Source organism: Globicephala melas, chromosome 9 (assembly GCF_963455315.2).
Source record: "Globicephala melas chromosome 9, mGloMel1.2, whole genome shotgun sequence".
Classification (NCBI taxonomy): Eukaryota; Metazoa; Chordata; class Mammalia; order Artiodactyla; family Delphinidae; genus Globicephala; species Globicephala melas.
In genome coordinates this window covers 86,259,278-86,278,837 of record NC_083322.1, presented here as the reverse complement: position 1 = coordinate 86,278,837, position 19,560 = coordinate 86,259,278, and the positions used below count along the sequence as shown (strand labels likewise).

The window sequence follows — 19,560 nt, the reverse complement described above, 5'->3', positions numbered from 1 at the left end:
GGCACCACTGGAGGCTGCCAGTTCTACTTTCGCTTAATCTCATTTTAAATCCGGCTACAGATGAGGCTCGGTCGCTGCGGCGAGGAGCCGGGCGGGGGCCAGCGGGAGAGGCTCGAGGCCTGGGTGGGAAAGAAGCGCAGGGGCCCCTCGCGTTTCGGGGCCGCGGGCGGATCCCCGGAACAAGTGCGGGCCGCCGGGGGCTCCGAGGCGGGCGAGCCCCAAGGGGCGCGGGGCGCAGCCGGCGCAGACAAAGAAGCCGGCGCCCGCTCCAGTCCCCACCGCCCCTCTACTTCCCCCTCGTCTCCTCTCAGGAAAAAGGAGGGAAATCTGAGGGGCAAAAGGGACTGTCTTCTCCTTTTGCTCCTCCGGACAGCTGGGCGGGAGGGTCTCCTTCTCTCTCTCTCTCTGAGGCGTTTAAGTCCCTCCGTGCAGATTCCCGTACCTCGTGGCCCCGAGCCCCCTCCCCCAACCCGACCGACTCGCATTCCCTCATCTGCCCTTCAGTGTGAGAACTGGGCTCAGGCGCCGGGCCTCGCGGAGGCGTGAGCCCTGCGCAGCGCGAGGTGCGGCGAGCGAGCCCGAGTGGGCGGGGGCCGGGCGGGCGCGCGCCGCGCGGCGCGGAGGGGCGGGGGAGCGGCCGGGGCACGTGTGGCGGCGGCGGGGGCGATTCCGCGCCCCGGGCTTTAAGAAGGTGTGGAGTGGGCCGGGCGCTTTCCCAGGCCTGGCGGAGGGGCGTCGCGCACAGGCGGCGGCGGCGGCGGCGGCTGGGCGGCGCACCGCGGCACCGGCCGACGCGCTCTCGGCGTCCGCAGCCGGGCCCCGCGCTCCCGCGGCCCAAAGAAACTTTGGGAGCTGCCGTCTCCCGCGGAACTTCTCGGCGGGGCTCCGCGCCCGAGCCCTCTCTGCTCCCTCTGCCGCCTTCTCGCCGTCTCTCCACGCGGCTCCTTCGTCCCGGCGCCTCCAAAACTGAATGAGAGAGCGGCGCTCGGGGTGTGCGGCGGCGGCAGCGGCGTTATGGAGCGCAGTGGCTGGGCGCCGCGGACTTTCCTCCTGGCGCTGATGCTGGGAGCGACGCTGAGGGTGCGCGCCGCGGTGGGCTATTACCCCCGCTTTTCTCCCTTCTTTTTCCTGTGCACCCACCACGGGGAGCTGGAAGGAGATGGGGAGCAGGGCGAGGTGCTTATTTCCCTGCACATTGCGGGCCACCCCACCTACTACGTACCGGGACAAGAATACCATGGTAGGTACCACAGCATCTCCGCGCTCGCCGCCCAGCGCAGATTTGTGTCCCTTTCCTTCTTCCAAGGGGCCGTTTAACCAAGAACCGTGACAACCCTTACCTCAACATTACCTCTGAGGAGGGAGAGAAAACAAAGTTACCGGGGGATAGAGTGGCGAGTTGGGATTTATTCCCCCCTCGCCCCCCGCCCCCGCACTCCACACACTCCCCTCACGCGTCTCCCGGTGAGGAGCCGGTTCTGGTGAGAAACGCCAGAGAATTCTTGAGGTCTTTCCTCCTCCCTCGTGGTTCTGGCAGCTGACACTTGAATGAAAACGCGCATCTTGTTTCCTTCACCCGAGTGCTTGGATTCCAGACCTTTGTCCTGCTCCGGGTTCCCCCTGAAGGGCGTCCGGGGGTTGCTGGGCTTTGCGGACCGGCTGATGACAGATTGACGCGCCCCGGCCCGCGGCCGCCCCGCGCCGTCGCCCGCCGGCCCGCCGCAAAGTTCTCGCTGCTCCCCAGCCAGGGGTCCCTCTCGTTTCCTTCAGTGTCAGACAACCCTCCTGACAGGGAGCGGCTGCTTCCAGCACTCTGTTCTTTTAAAAGTGGCTTTTAAAATGTCAGGAAATGGTGCTTTTTTCTGAGTCCTCTCTTACTTGTAACCTGCTACTTGTTTTTAGAATGATCTCTGTGATGTTTCTTAATAACTATGTCTTTAATCTGCACAGCTTTAATTTCCAGGTAGGGACTGGAAGTTCCTTATAATTTAAAGGTACCTTTTAAAAAAGGATCATTCCGGAGTCCTTCATCAAAATGAAACATGATCGAAGAAGGACAGTTTAGCTGCAAGCAAGAGAATTTTCTGTAGTGCGTGCGTTTTTGATATTTGAAGCTGGTAAATCGAGTATGTGGGAAAATAAGATATTGTCTATTTTCTATTACTTCCGCTGGAACTCCTGAATATTTCACTTCTATGGAGCTTTTAAGCGGTGACAGGCACTGTTTAATTAGAATTTCAAGGCAAAAATACTGATACCCAACTATTGTCTAGTGATTTCCTATTATAGTTTCCATCTCTTGTAGGCTAACAGTTATTGGTATAGCAGGAGATAATCCACGGAGCAGCTGGCATTTCAGATAAACATGGATATAAAAATGATAAGAATCCTTAAACTTTCTATTTAAAAAGTCCTTCATATCTGCTTTAAAATGTTTAGCCTAAATAAATGCTTTCTAGAGATTGAAAGTAGTGCTTTTACAACTTTCTTGTGGCATGGTGTCAGCCTTGTCTGTAGAGCAGGAGTCTAATTCGGTTGGAATTTTAGACTTTGGAATATTAAATTTCTGCAACTAGTCCCTTCTTTTAAAATGCTTATTGTATTCTCTTTCCAAGAATGGTCTGGTGTTTCTCTGAGTTCATGAGAATCTTTTGAGAAGGACCAGCCAATATGATGGCAACCCAGACCTCACCCAAAGACTGATTGATTGAGCTTGTCACTTAGTGTGACCTTTAGTAGAGGTGCTTGCCTGTTATTAGCTCTAAGTGAGAGTGGTAGGTAAGTGAGTCAAGGCTGGGCTAAAAGGTGTGATTGTCAGGTTGTGATGGAAGACCTGTGATAACACGTAGGCTTTTTTTTTTTTTTCCTGTTTTCCATATCCTTTGTAAGGTGCCAGCATAGATAACTTAAAAATACCAAAATATGACATAGCCTTTGCTTTTGCTATAAAGCTAGCAAGTATAAGTCAGCCTAAGACTGACCATAATCACATCTTAAGTCAGAAAAGGAAAGAATGATAGAGAGTAAGAATACAGTGTAATACTTCAAGTTGCGTATTGTGTGGGAAAGTCTCAATTTCTACCTCTTCTATCACCAGAAAAGGTAGAGAAATTTTATTATGTAAGTTTAAGAAGATCGAATTATTATTATAAACTTTGAGAATGGTTATTGTAAGATTTTAAATTCCTGTTAACCTGTTTTGTCAAATATTTAGATTTTGAAACTGGCTGTAGCTATAGGCCTTCAGTAAGAGTTTTTCCTTGTAAAATTTTCTACAGGTAGAAGAAATGTTTAAAAATGAAATGGTGCTTACATGTGTCTCCTTTTCTTTTAGACTTTTGGAAATTAATGTTACAAATTAATTATGTAACATCTATTTAAGAATTGAACTGTTGATAGGAAAACTTAACCTAATATACTTTGGTATTAGCTCATTTTATAGGAGACCAAAGTAGGAGGTTATTCAGCCAAATTTTTTTAAAACCAAGAAATATGTAAAATATTAGCTTGAGACTTTATTTGTAATCTTCCAAATCTCTAAAATGTAACACTTATGTTAGGAAAACTCAGTCTTATCTATGATTTACATCGAAGTCAGCATTTGAGGGAATGGTTTTTGTGTGCAGCTAATGGCTGTTAACTTTTTTACCTAAAGGAATGCATTGAGATGTACAGTGGTACCTAACACAGGACATGATTGTAGACCAGGCTGTGTCAGCTGCCCTCTGAGACTTGTGTTGTGAGACAGAATATGAAATGGAGAAGCAAATATCAGAGTTCAATATCATGGGTCTCTGTACGTGTCATATTTATTTAGAGATTTTTGTTGAAAATCTTTTGAAAAAAAAAGCAACGAAAATATAATACAAAAGAATTTGAAATTTGTGTGTCTACAGAATTGTCAGATATTTCCAGTGTTAAGTAGTCTATCCATCTGTTTGCAGTTTTGGCAACTCTGTAAACAGTGCATGGTTACTTTTGCTAGTTCTCGTCACTCGTTCACTTGGTACCTCTGTTGTCATCTTCCTATAGCTTTTAAAATCTGTTGTCTGTGACTTTCTTGAGATGACATCGTTGGTCACAATGAACTATGGTGTCTTTGCATGATGAGTACAATGCAGTTTAGAAGCTCAGCAATAAGAGGTTATATATATGTATATGTATATATATATCATGTTGAATTAGAAAAGTCTCAGGGTCAGAACATTTTTTTCCTAGAATTTCCCTCTTTTGCACAAATCCCCAAATATGGTCACTTTCCATAACATGATTTCCAGGCCCTGTTTTTTTTTTGGGGGGGGGCAGAAAGTTGCAAATGATGGGAAAATAGGAAATGGAAACCCAGATGGTCCAGTCAGGTAGCCCTTTCTCTTTCCCAGCCACACCTGGCTGTTCACTGCTCCTTCTCCTAAGGACTGGGGCAGTATTGTGAAACATGCAAAGGTCGAGTTGATGTCTGCACCTTTCCTTTCCTCTGATAATCCCTCTTCCTGACCCCCACTCCTCAGGCTTTTGTTTAAAACTCCTCCCCCAACCAATTTGTAGTGACTGTGACTTGTCAATGTTATATTCTCCCACAATCTTAATTACAACTATGGAAAGATGTTTTTCCCTTTTTGTTTAAAAGAATTTTGGCATCACTGAGCAGGCAGATAATATATTTTGAGATAGAAAGACTTTTAGGTAACCCTGAAATCCTGTAATGAGGACCTACCTACTCACAAGATGGGCTTTATTCAGTCACCATCAAAAAGGAGAGGTCAGACATAAGAGAAAACATTATCTGTGAAAGCCAAGCATAAGTAAATGAGTCTGTGGAAAGTGCTTGAGCTTTGGTGAGACAATTTATCTGAATTTCTAAAAAGATGAGAATCCCCTTTATTAAGGTGGCAGAAGGTAGGGGAAATGTTCCATTACAGTGAAAAATATGCTCTAAAATATTGATTGAGGGAAAAAAATTGTCTTAAGCAGAACTGAATTGTTAATAAAGCATGGTGCTTTAAAAAGGGGATTTGATTGTATTTTGTAAATCCAATATCACTATTGGTAGTCCTTTTGTGCTACATTTTCATTCTATTATTTATTTAATCCTATTGTGGGGTGGGTGGGGAAATCAATTTCAACTGCTAAAACAGAATGTTTACCTAAAAAAGATATAATCAGGATAAAGTATTTATGGTATTTTGTTGTAAGAATTGCCACTGTTCCTATTATACATACATGTGTTCTGGAATCAACTGGTTGCTAATTAAAAATCACTGTTCAAAGGCAGTTGCAATATAATGACTTTTCAAGAACAAGACATGATTTTTGGTAATATACTCTAGATTAAATTCCTTTCAAAGGAATGATTTTTTTAAAAAATTTGAATTAAAGTTATCTGCTATTGCTAAGGTAACTAACTGGCTTGTTGATCGGGTGAGTGGATATTTGTTTTTTATATGTCTCTGATTCTGGAATCAGCATATTTAAACTCAGAATCATTTGTCGAATGCAGTTTATAAGTGAACTGCACCTGTGTCCTGCTTGCATATGACTTTGAAAATTGAACATTTAAAGCATTTTTCTCTACTTGTCTTATATTTCATCTCACTCTCTACAATTTATTTCAAACATATTTTACTAATGTGGTTCAGATCATTTCTTAAATCATATAAATATTGCTTTAATATATATTCCCTGTGTGAGTTTCAATTCCAGTCATACACTAAAAAAATCAGGTCTTTAGAATCATAATTGGAAACATCTAATTTAGGCAGGTATTCTTACTTCAGTCACAGCACTACAGTACTAGAAATTATTTAATTAGAATATTTTCCTCCAATTTTTATGAATCTTTATTTTAAACTATTATTTTTAATTTCATTAAAAATGTTAAAGAGTAAAATAAGAAAGTTGTATCATTGTAATCATACAAGTATATTTTTTACAGAACCATCTTATTCTAATAAATTTGTCTTTTCATCTTTAAAAGTGAGTGATAGATATTTTCACAAGATTTTAAAGTCAATACTATTGACTTTCAAATTTTTTCATAAATTAGTTTCATTCAAAAGACAATATCTAAAACCTATCTTTGATTTATTTTTTTCCCTCTCTGGAATTGGTCAACTCTATAGATGATCTGGGAACCTTACATTATCAGTTATTTAGGATATGTTGCATATTAAGCCATAATTGTTCCTCCGATGACTTCAAATGACACTTTGACAGTTATTTATTATGTCTTTAACCTTCACAAAGTTGTTGATACATATATATTTGAAATATATTTCAGATAGCCTTTACATTAGAGAAGCATAAATAAATTGAGCTACTGGTGCTTTTTGAACATTGGCATTTAAAAAAAAATCTTGTATATATTCTCACACAAAAATATAAAGTTCTTCCTTTTTTTAAAAAAGTTCTTTCTTTTTTAAAAAGTTCTTTATGCCATATGGAAATAGAAAAAATGGATAGCCCTGCACTCAGTGCATTTGGTTAGAATGGACATGTTCACGTAGGGCTTTAAACTATGTCTGGGTAATGACATAACATACATATGAAAAGGAAAATTCATTTATCTAAATATTTTGGCTTCAAGAATAATTTGGGTGATTAATCCACCTCACCCCTACCCCACCGATTTTAGAGTTATTTATATTGAATAAAATAACCAAACTGTATAATTTCAATCTTATCAGCCTTAAACAAAGAAGTATTAAAAACACATTTTCAGAACTTGGAATTGAATTTTCAAATATGAAGATTTCATAATGACTGTTCAAACACAAGAGTGGTGTGTTAAAAAAAATATTCTTGGCTCTCAGGAAATTCCACATGAGGTAATCTCACTTAGGTGTCAGTTGTGTAGCTTAGAGAATAATTTTCCCCACGGTCACCTGCCATGCCAATCTCATTGAAGGCAGAGCTTCTGAAGGGTTGAATGCTGTGCCTACAGGATAACCAATTATTTTAGAGAAACTCGTGTGCTTCTCTAAAACTACACACATTTTTTCCTTCTTTATTCGATTTCTGTAGGAGCTAAGTGTAGCAACTGGATTTGGGGGTGTGCAGAAGGGTCACTACACATGTACAGATGTTGATTTGTGGCTTAAGGCAGCTCTAATCATTCAAGGAAACAAAGCTAAGGTAATTAGATAGCTTTTGAATGCCACAAAGAGATAGTTATAGGAACTCTGAGGTTCTGAAGTAAACATTGAAAACTCAGGTTATCTTTTAATGCTAATTTAGCTTTCCTTAGAAACATAAACTTTGTTTGGAAAGCAAAATAAATTAAATTTTATTGATTAAAGGATTCCTTGAAACTATAGAAGAACTCATGAGTGTTTCGAATAGCCCTGGTTATTGATGTACGCCGGTGCCCACATACCAAGTTACATGAAGAAGGAGTGATAATAGTTTACCATTAAGTGCTACCCTTACCTCAGAATCGTCTCTCTCTGCCTTTCCTGCTCTGCCCCTCTCTCCTTACACCTGTATCTCACCTTCTTTCTCCCATGACCCCTCTCTTCCTCCTAAATTTTCTCATTTTCCTTCTTCTTTTGCTCCTTTCCTCCATGTCACAGGGCCTTGTCTTCCCTCTCCTCTTCCTTCCTCTTTTCTGCTTCACAACTTGATTCCTTTGCTCCTTCAATTCTTTCTCTTTTTCTTTCTTCTCTTCAGATTTCCTATCACCAGCTCTACCCCTTTTTTTCCCTTGAAAAATATTGGTGTATATATATGTATATATTATATAATCAGTATATATTGTACTGATTGGATGTTTACAATAATAAAAGTGGGTGAGTAGGCATTTGTATTTCTCTCAAAAAATTAATGTCATCTTTCTGTGACATGCACGTGCCCTTTTTAAAAATCATGGGTTAGTTATTCCTGGTGGGAAAGTAGGCTCTTCTTCCTATACTGTAAAATCTCTTAGAAGAACTTTCAAGCCAGTAGCTGTTTAATTCTGAGTTAGCTACTTACTGCCAGCTATGGGGTCAAACTGCAGAATCAGAAGTCTGTGCATGGAAGCACATATATACACCATGAGGGAGAGTTGTAGAATTTAGAAAAGTGCACACTGAATTAGCTTGAATCTAAAAGGCAGCTCAATTTTGAGATGTCTTGAATGCTTGAGTGCATAGAGACTCTTCTAGTAAATGCATGAGGGCTGTCTCTGTCATCACCACAGTCACCTCAAGTTATCTCCTTTACTTGCTGGTCTCTTTGCCAAGACTTGTAACAGTTGCATAGCTATGAAATAGTGATGCCACCTTTTTAGGTAGCTGGCACTTAACAGACAGGTCGAAAAGGGGGTGGGGGGACTTGGTATGAACACTAGATTGGGAGTCAAGAAGGGAGGTGTGTTGCTCTGGGGTATGTTCTGCAGTCTTTCTTCAATAAGACATATTTTACTGTTTTGTACCTGTGAACTCTAATGTCTATTCCAGCTCAAAAATTCAAAGATTCCTTGGCTGAGAGCTCAGACTTATACTAAAAAGAAAGTCTAGGGAGGCACAGTGATGTAGTGAGAAGAGTTCAAGCTTTGGCTGCAGAGAGACCCATGCTTATATCCTTTCTCTGCCACTTATTAGTTGTGTGCTTTCAGCAAGTTACCTACCCTCTCCTAGCCTCAGTTTCCTCGTTTCTAATGTAGAAATAACAGTATCCATATTTGGGGGTTGCAATTATTAAATAAGGTAATGCATATATTAGATAGTAGTTATTATCATCTGGTACAGTCACCCAGCATTAGATAAGGATATTTGAAGCATTGGATATACAGATAGGAGCTCTTTACCCGTGCCTGTTCATTTTGTGCCTTGTCAACATGTGGCCCATTTCAAGGGAAATTCCAAACTGAGTATATTAAGGAGGGTCACAAAAGTAAAAAAAAAAGTCTCCTTGTCACCAGATATGTATGATCAGAAAGTGTTTCCCAGACAAAATAGATATGACTTGCCTAGCATTAAACAGTTGATGAGTGTAGTTCTAGTCTAACCAAAACTTTTATTAACTTAGCCAGTTCCAAAGTCAGACCTTCCTGTTCCTAAATTGAGTATGTTTCCTTAGTTGATGGCCGTGATAATAACCAAACTTTGTGTATTTAGGTGGTAGTCTAGGAAAGATGCCAAGATAAGTAAATAACATCAGTTTAATGTATTTTGTTAAATCCTACAATATATGTGTCTACAACCCCGTGTAAAATAATTTTAAAATACAAAACTGTTTCAACAAAACTAGAAATGAGAGAAATTGATTTTGATAGTGAACCCATAGTTCACCCCTCAGGGGCTGACTGAGGAAACTTAAATCCACACATGGTTAGGTGGTGAAGTAGAAGGCTAGTTCATTTACAATAAAACATATCCTTGTCAGGATAAAGGCATTGGCTGACCAGTGTATTCTGTCCACTGTATCAAAGTTTATATGGGTGGGCAAATACTATTCGTAGGCTGTTTGGCAGCATGGAGTTAGATCATCTCAGTGGCAGATTCCAGCACCTAGGAAAGCGTGTCCATCCAATCCAAGTCAGCGGGGCTGGTTGGCATTTTCCCTAGATTGTACTGGAGGAACACTGTCCTCTTTCTAGATTCTATAATGCCTCATTATGTGGCATGCATTGCTTGTTGTCTGCCCAGTGATTACTAAAACGCCCTTTCTTACTAACTGATTTTGAGAACAACTGTGTGTCTAGTTAAAAATGCTTACCTCCAAGGCTCCCCTGCCATGTAATTTAGTGAGATGCAGTGGAAGTCTACCGGGTAGGGTCTTTAGAAAGATTTTTTTTGTTTTAATTAATAAAGATGATTTTTTTTTATAAATTTATTTAATTTTGGCTGTGTTGGGTCTTCATTTCTGTGCGAGGGCTTTCTCTAGTTGCGGCGAGCAGGGGCCACTCTTCATTGCGGTGCGCGGGCCTCTCACTATCGCAGCCTCTCTTGTTGCGGAGCACAGGCTCCAGACGCGCAGGCTCAGTAGTTGTGGCTCACGGGCCCAGTTGCTCCGTGGCATGTGGGATCTTCCCAGACCAGGTCTCGAACCCGTGTCCCCTGCTTTGGCAGGCAGATTCTCAACCACTGCGCCACCAGGGAAGTCCAATAAAGATGATTTTTAAAAGGACTCAGCAAATACTTTTTGCTCTTCCCTTACCTATTTCTTCCAGGCAGGGTGTGGTACAACCATCTTGTGACCTTGAGGATAATGGTCCCATGCTAAGGATGGTGGACCAGGAGTTCTGAAGGAGACTGAGTCTTTATTTATACATTTGAGTGGCTGTATCAGCCCTGGAATACCTCTTCTGGACTTTTCATATCATAAGAAAAATCAGTCAGGTTCTTGTTATTTGCAGCTGAGTGCAATCCTAATCATTTCTTCTGAACACACAAATGACTCAGTTTACATTCTCTTTAAGTCAGTCACAATTCTTGTATCAAGCTCTGAACTGCTCTGGTTCTCCCATAGAATTGCATTTGGTAACCTTGATGGAACTAGGATACTTTCTAAGACACTTTTGATAATATATTTTCAGAATATCCTTCAAGATGTGCTACTTATGCAGGTGGCAAAAATAGTGCATTTTATATAAACTTTTTAGTAATGTTTTGAGAAGGTAACCTGTGCCTGACCTCCAATTTCTGGAGTTTCTTATAACTGACAATTTATGCTAGTGAGTTTGTTTATGAACTTTGTTTCCTGTCAGTCCTATCTCTCAAAAAATGCAGTATCACCATATGTAAATCCTGTTGACACTTAAAATACTTAGATGTGTGACATGGTTGTGAATGTGAGCTCTGCCCCAACCTTAACCTTGTTTGTTATGTCTGGCTCAGCCTCTAGGACCAAATCCAATAATGTCATTTCTTTTGCTTGCTGCATATCGACAGAGGAAACAGGCACCTCAGCCTTACCTTCAGGAACATGTAATCTTTTTGTTTAGGCCACCTTTGTTATGAATGTTGAAATATCCTATGATCATGGTTCCAGATATTTTCTTACTTCCTTTTCTCATGTAAACACTTCCTGCATCCTCATCCTGCAAAAAAATGTTATAGGTCCAATGAAGGTGATGGAGGAATATAAGAAAATTAGTTGGTTTTAGGCAGTTTTAGAGAAGTGGGTTCACATTCCCATTCCAAGCACTGATACTATCAACAATTTTTTTAAAAGGGTAACCCAAGAACTTATGCATAAATTAATAACAACAACATTAACAATAGCAAACTCTAGAGTAGCACTTACTATGTGTCAGGTACTGATCTATATGCTTTACGTATATTGATTCATGTAATTCTCACAACAACCTCATGAGGTAGGTAGTATTATCCTCCTTTTGTTTGTGGATGTAGAAACTAAGTCACAGAAAGGTATTTTGCCCAAGATCATAAAGCTGTCATGCAGGAGTGCTCCCAGTCTGTATTGCTCCAGAATCCATACTTTTTTTTTTTTTTTGCGATACGCGGGCCTCTCACTGTTGTGGCCTCTCCCGTTGCGGAGCACAGGCTCCGGATGCGCAGGCTCAGCGGCCATGGCTCACGGGCTCAGCCGCTCCGCGGCATGTGGGATCTTCCCGGACCGGGGCATGAACCCGTGTCCCCTGCATCGGCAGGCGGTCTCTCAACCACCGCACCACCAGGGAAGCCCCAGAATCCATACTTTTAACTGGTATGCATTTCTTTTTAGAAATGACAATTATTTCAAGAAAGGAATAGTAATAAGAAATAACAAAATACGTTTGAAGAAAGAGAAAATAAGGAAAAGTAAAAGCTAATTTCGTCATTTAAAATAAAGATTGCAAAATCAAACCAGAAGGATGATATCCATGCCAAACGATGCCAGAATTGTACAGTCCTCAATATTTCTTGACTAGACATCACCTTCCAGATGAAGCACAAAGCAAAGATATCATTTAGTATACTGTTGACCTAAGGGAGTTAACATGCTCTCAAAGTATCACCACAAATACAAATATAAGAAAGTGATTTGCAAATTTTGCTCAAATTTGTTTTTAACATTTTGATGAATGTAATTTTAATGAAGATTTTCAAGTAAATAGGAAATTTGTTCTTTGACTCACTAATAGAACTTGAGAAGGACATGAATACAAGGGGAGAACTATAATTTAAGCAGAGAGACATTTAAAAAGATTTTCATTGACGTTCATCTATTTGTAATGTATTTCTTTCTTTAGGAAATTCCTGTGAGTGTTATCTGTTGGCAGGTAGAGCCTGTGAAATTGAGTGATGGGGTACACGGTGAAACTCCGGGTGACAAGCCAGATCATCCTGCAGTGTCTGACCTCGCTCATCAGAGGTCTGTTCTCACAGTGATAGTGACACCAGTGGGATAACGTTTGTTTTGTACTCGCCTTTGTAGGGTTATTTTTCATACGTGGATCAGACTTATAAAAATCACTTTCTGTTGAGCTTATTTTGAATGAGAAGAAAAGGGCTAAGCATCCTCTCCTGCCCTTGTTCCCAAATTAATTCACCTCCTGCCAAGGAGGGCAAAGGTCAGCCATAGGTTTTCTGGCAACCAGGTGAGGTGGCAAGGTGAATTACGTTAGTAATACCAATGTTTCCTGATTTGTCACCGTTATAGTTTATCCCAGAGTTTGACATCAGATCTGAACTGAGAGCCACTGAACCCTGGTGGAAGCTAAAACAGACCCCTGGTGGAAATAAAACAGAGGGTGGAGGACAGATTCAGGGTAGGAGCTTCCTGTATGGAACTCATGGAGGTTCTCAGAGGGCCTGAAGGAGGCCCATGCTTTCACTAGGAGAGAAAAATTTGCTTCTTTGGACATTAACAAAAGGACAGTAGCCTTTAAAAGCTATTATCAAAAACTGTAGAGAAGGTCCACATAGAGATCATTTGTTTCCTCAGGCGGGACACACCAGGTCATCTCTCCCTTTAGCATTCGCCTGTGAGCTGTGCCTAGCTGTAGCTCTAATGGCAAATCTGTGAGCCTCCAGGGTGGTGTAGGAAACCAAGAGGCTGCTTACGGGGTGATCTGACTTGATGCAGGTATTAAACTATTGAGACTTTTTCTCTCAAATATGAGTGCTTTATTTCAGCCTTTTAACAGAAACTGTGAGGCAGACACTTCAATCCCAAATAAATTGTGAAATATTTTTAACATATAGAAAACTACAATAAATTAAAATACAAAATTGGTATCACTAATGAGTACCCAAGGGATACCTATCTGTATTCATTGAAGTAAAATGAAGATGCTCTGGAGATCAAGTGCTTCACAGTTGTTAAAATAATACTCATTGATTTGACCCGCATTGCTGAATGATTTTTGCACGGCTTAGAAGAGTTTGTCCTGTCCCAGCTATGCCAGTGGTTCCTATGTGTTTCTACAACATAATGAAAAACACGGAGTCTCTGCAAACATGAAAGAGTAGGATATCTTGAGTGAGGTACATGCTTGATAGTCATCCTGTAGAAAAAACTGGTACAAAAAGTCTATTAATTTGATTAGTTAAAGACAAATAAGTATTTCCAGTGAATAAAAAGAATGTTTCTCCTTAGAAAGATTTGTCAGTAAAAGATTTACAACCAGAATTTAGGATGGTTATTGGAATATTACCAAATAAAACAATTTCTTAAGCTTTTATTTTGCTTATGATAGCCTCTAAACCTTTATTTTTACTTACGTTGAGAAATGGACCCACTTGAAGATTTATGCATTTTATTGTGAGCTACCACAGAGCTGTACAGTTTGGAGAGTGGCAGGTGTGCCAGGGTACCCTGGCTGCCAGCCACAGAAACCAGTTCTGGCTAACTTGGGCTAAAGGGATTCATTAATAGGAGGTGGGTTAACTTGCAGAATGGAAAGAAAATCCAAACATTAGATTTAGAAATGATGATAGTGTATCAAGGAGCAGGGAGTGGTCAACTGCTAAAGGAATCGTGGTGGTAAGAACCATGATTTTCTGACTTTTTAAAACTTTCTGGCTTTTTTTCTGATTTTCAGCTTTTCTGGCCCCAAAGTTTGGATGAATCCTCTCCAACTCCTTTCCTTTGTTGTGTCGCTGAATTCTAATTCCTGGGACCACAAGTCTCATTGGCCGACCTGAGGTATGGCCATCCCATGAGATGGATGTTGAGGTCAGAGGGGTATCTCTCTCTGAAGCAGAATTGAGGTGTTGTTACCCCAAAGAAGGGAGAGTAGGTGTAAGGCAGGCAGAAACAACAGATGAGTGCCACAATATTCACGATATACGTTTAAGGAAAAAAAGGTGTGAAATGTGAAATGACCTCTGGGGTAGCAAGGTATTGACAACACAGGCCACATGGAGAAGCCGTGCTCTCTGGGGTACTATAGCACCCTTCATCAGATGTGAAGATTTTAGTGATGTTTTGGGGAGTGAGGGGCAGAGGGCAGAATTATCTTTTTGTTATGCATGTAGATCCAACCTAACAGTGACTTATCATGCTCTTGTGTTTTTGTGAAAGTGTCTGATTCTCTTCTCAAAGCTGCACAGATTGCCTATCCCTGTACAAGACACCCATATTCACTGCGATGTGTATACTTTTCTCTTTACCTCAAACACCGAGGGATCTTAACATTCAGTGACCTGCGAGGGAATATCAAAGGTAAATTAGTGAGTGCATGTCTCTGCATTCATGCATCACTGTAGACAAACCATCCTGATATTCACTAGGAAGATGTCAAAATGCTTCTCTCAGTCCTCCTTTGCTCTTTCTTCTTCTTCTCCTTGACTCTGTGGTGTCAGGGCACCCAGGGCTGTGTCCTTTCTCCTTTTCTCTTTTTCATCTGCCCTGTCTCCCTAGGGATGCCATCCATTCTGATGCCTTAAGTGCCAGTCTACATGTTGGTGACTCTCTCACAACTCCCTGAACTCCTGTGTCTTACTCTCCACTCAGCATCTCCACTTGGATGTCTATTGGCATCTCAAACTTAATATACCCACAAATGAGCTTCTTGTTTCCCTCACCCTGCCACCCCCAAAGTAGCTCCTATTCGAGTCTCCTCAACTCCATTATTGCCAACTGAGTCCTTACCGTTGTTCAGTCCCCAGACCTTCTTTCCCTAGCATCCCACATCCGATCCATCCCTAAGTCCAGCTGGCTTTACATTAAAACACACCCAGAATCTGCCATTGCCACCACCCTCTCTCACGTGGATTACAGCAGGCTCCTGATCACTTCTCCTGCTTCAATGCTTGTCACCTTCATTCTGGTCCTAACACAGCAGCTGGAGTGATTTGGTTAAAACCAACCCTCTGCTCCATACCTAGGACAACCATCCAATCCACCAAGTTGCCTGGAGAAACTCTGGTCTGCCTCTGTTTTCCCAAAAATATTGCCTGAATTTGAACAATAAAATCTTCTGTAATTGTATCCGTTCTTTATGTTGCTCCCCTTCTCCTTAAGAAGAAGAGAAAGTACTTGGTGTGGCCTTTAAGGCCCCATAGCACCTGCCTCCTCTGTTACTTTTCTGACCTCATATCTTACTACTTTCCTCTTACTCTTCCACTGAAATCATGAGGGCCTCTTTTTTGTTCTTCAGACACATGTGGGACTCAGTCCCATCTCAGAACCTTTGCACTTTCTGTTCCCCTTTTTAGCATGCTGTTCCCCAGATAGCCCCATGCTCCCTCCCTTCCTGATTCAGGTGTGTCTTCAGATGTCCCCTTTTCAATGAGTTCTTCCCTGTCCACACTCTTAAAGCTTTGTCCTCTTTTCTCCCCAGTATTCCGTATCCCCATGGACTGCTTTGTTTTCCTTCATAGGTGTTATCATCATCTATATATTTTACTCTTTACCTTGTTTGCTTTCTGTGACCATCAGCATAATGCCTTTAAGTTCCACAAGGCAGGGATTTTTGTCTGTTTTGTTTGCTGTTCTATTTCCAGTGCCTAGGATAGTGCGTGGCACATAGCAGGCACTTAATTATACATTTTGACTTAATGAATCAATGAGCAAAAGTAGCACTTGAGAATCCTGTCTCATCTCAGTTACATTTAAAATTGTTATGTGAAAGTGATATTCCAAAATAATTAAAGCAATCAGGAAGATAATTTATAAAGATATGTTTGTGAGTACAATTTGGGCTTTTGAATCCATGATAACAATTTTTAAAAAAATCTAAAAACTGTGTTTCTACTTTCCCACCCTCCAAACTTACAAAATTCTCATGACTTTTGTGAGACTATGCAACTTTATTTATAGTAGTCTGTTGGATTGGCTTTTCTTTAACTATATGTTAGCATATCCAGAAAAGTTCTCATAGCAATTAGTGACTAGAATTATTAATAGAAACTATAATAGACTTGAAGCTCTTATTCCCAGAAGCTCCTCTGTGCTGTACCATAAATAAATTTGAAGCAATTTTGATGAATGGGTATATAGTTTGCATTTAAATTTTCATCTGAATGGGAATAAATAATGGGAAGAACAGAGACCGAAATAGCTTGGCTCCGCACTCAATAGATATGTACCGACGTTAGAGAAAACACACAAAAAATGAAACAAAAGATTTCGCTTAAAAGATTTCATCTTTTAAGAGAAATCTATTTGGGCAGTGATGAATATATGAAGGGAACAGCAGCTGAGAATTCTGGCTTTTCATTACATTTTATTTACTGATACCTTGTAAGTTGACAGCATCAGAGGTTCCGTACTTACGGATTTCAACATGAACGTTTCCAGGAGTTGTGAGAACTGCTCCTCTTATAGATAAGATTGAAAATTCTTTTCCCCACTGTATTTCTAAGATACATGGATACTTTAATTTATAAGCCTTTGAAATCAGAGGAGACTTAGCTCTTAGGGATTTGTGGTGGCAGACAGCACACAAGCTGGGTTGGTTTCTGGACTTTGCATTTTCAAGCTATGTGGCCTTGAGCAAGTGACCTCACCTCTCTGTGTCTCGGTTTTCCCTTCTGAAAAATAGCAGTGATGATAGTACCTGGCTTATGGGTTTGTTATGAAACTTTAATGAGACAGTGCTTATAAAGAGCAACACAGTGCCTGGCACAGAAAATAATGTTAGGTATTATTATTGTCACACACTTGCTGATATTTTTTTCCTGTGAGTAAATAGATCTATATTTACAAAAAAAGGATTTATAATCTTTTTTCTCTTAACATTATGTGCTCATTTTATTGATATTTTTCAAAAAAATATAATTTTAATAGCTGCATAATACTCTATTGAATGGCTATAGCATAATTTATAAATGTTTGACATTTTTGTCATTTACATTTTGTTTTCAGTGTTATAAACACTATAGTGAATATCTTTATACATCTTTCCAAATTTGGCAAAATTCTTTCCCTCAGGTTGTCATGAATTTTTATATGCAGATTATGTTAGTAAATTTATGAAAACAGGTGTATTTTTGTTTCTTTTGTTCTCTCATACTACTTTTGTGCTTGGGGAGTCTTTTCCTACTTAAAGATGAGATAAATATTTACATAAATATTTTCCCTATCTTATTTAAAATTGTGGATTATCATAACTCCATGCATTGTTAGTGCACTGATCTCATTTGTTTATGTTTCTTTTCTTGTGGAGCAAGTGGCTCCCCGAGAACCACAAAAGCACTCTCTGTTGATACAGTAACCTTCTGCCATTACCTGCTTTGTCTTAGCCACTATTCAAAATGCTCTTGAAAAAGCTGTCCCATGTACCATATGGATTGAATTATTGCTACTGACTGCAGTGGTTGAGTGCAAATGCCAGATGCCTTTACTTAAGCCTTCAGGGGACATTTGCTTTTTTCAGCAGAGTTTAGTTCACTCTCCTGCATAGAATTCTTTTTGGGATTCTAATATTCTCAGTTGTGAGCCACCACTGGATCAGAGAAATTGCTGACATCATGAATTTACTCTTTTGCTGATGGTACCTTTTTTGAGTGCCACTAATAAAGCACTTCTATCTAACCTTGTACCACATATATATTATCTTATGCCTACATACATTAGCAGCGTGTGAAGCAGCTACCTTTTTTATCCAAGAAAATATTAATAAACCAGAAAGTGAACACATATGAAATTCAAAGTGTGTAGGTTTCTTGTTCTTTCTAATTTAGCTCTCAAGCTACTCCTGTTACTCTCAGACTTCATTTTACCCTTTTTCTGTAAGCCTCTGTCTGACAGTGATGCTGCGTCTCATCATGGCCTTTTCTTTTCCTAAATCTAGTGGTGTCAAACATCAGGAGTCCTCAACGGCTGACTGCCCCCTCTATTCTAAACAGAAGTCAGGTGTCTGATGCCAGCAGTTGTGACATGGGATCTGCCCATACCTCACCTGCATTGCAATCCTGTCAGTGCATTTCAGTGGGATAGTACTCTACCTCTTTGCCCTGTAATTCTAGGGATTACTCAGTAGGAAAATTTAGAAAGTTTAGTGTGTGAGGCAATGAAATCCTCTTTGATATGGTCCTGAGGACTGAGCCCTTCCAGTGTGAGAGAGGAAACTAACCTCTCAATCGAATCTCTTACTTGTAAGCAATCATGTGTTTTGTCTGGGTATGTACATCCAGACACAAATGGGATCAAATTATATCTAGCAGTCGGCTTTTTTTCACTCAGCTTGTGTTTTCAGTATTATGCAATAAATGCAGAGCTTCACCTTTGTTTGGTGGCTATATAGTGTTGTATGGATGTACACAAATACAGAGTTGACTCTTCTACAACATGGGTTTGATCTGCATGGGTCCACTTATGTGTGGAGTTTTTTCAGTAAATACGTACTGCAGTACCACGTGTTCTGAGGCTGGTTGAATCTGCGGATGCAGAACCATGGGTATAGCAGACCAACTATAAAGTTTTACGTGGATTTTCGACTGAGTGGAGAGTCTGTGCCCCTAACCCCTTGTGGTTCAAGGGTCAGCTGTACTTAATTCCCCCCCTTTTTTTTTTGAATTTCTAAAAAAATCTTGTTTGTACCAGCCTTTAAAAAAGTCAAAATACAGTTAACACTAGAATTGTGATTTTATGCCACTTTGATAAATTAAGGGGGAAAAAAGAACGATAAGTACGGATAAGATTATGGATTTCAATATGGTCATCACAGTCAAACTCTAGGAAACTTACTAAGTTGTTAGTACCTAGAAATTCTATGATCACACATAGTTTCTAAGAAACACATATCATTCCTCAGTTAGAGGTTCCCTCATTTCATTCCCATATTATAGAGCTTCTTTTCTTCACTTGTATAAACATTTAGGTTAGATGAAAGTATGACAGAAATCAGTAACAAGTAACAAACAGTGGGTAGCACTACATATATTGCATATAAAATGTTAGGAGACAACATGAGCAAAATTATGTCCTAAAACATATAGAAATTTAATGTAAAACCCCACTGGAAAATCCCATGGCTCTGTTGATCACACAAGAATCAATGCCCTACTATATATTAAATAGATAACCAATAAGGACCTATTGTATAGCACAGGGAACTCTACTCAATACTCTGTAATGACCTATATGGAAAAAGAATCTTAAAAAATGTGGATATATGTATATGTATAATTGATTCTCTTTGCTGTACACCTGAAACTAACACAACATTGTAAATCAGCTCTACTC

At 40.3% G+C, this 19,560-nt stretch overlaps 1 protein-coding gene across 4 annotated transcripts in view; it reads left to right on the top strand.

Moving 5' to 3' along the window:
- The first annotated feature begins 999 nt into the window (after positions 1 to 999).
- Positions 1,000 to 19,560, top strand: part of RELN (reelin) — a 522,413-nt gene continuing 503,852 nt past the window's right edge. For all 4 annotated transcript variants that reach the window (XM_030834331.2, XM_060304789.1, XM_060304788.1 and 1 more), the window contains exon 1: positions 1,000 to 1,240. In XM_030834331.2, coding sequence (XP_030690191.2) covers positions 1,015 to 1,240 — 226 coding nt within the window. In that variant the 5' untranslated portion in view covers positions 1,000 to 1,014. The remainder of the gene's footprint in view (positions 1,241 to 19,560) is intronic.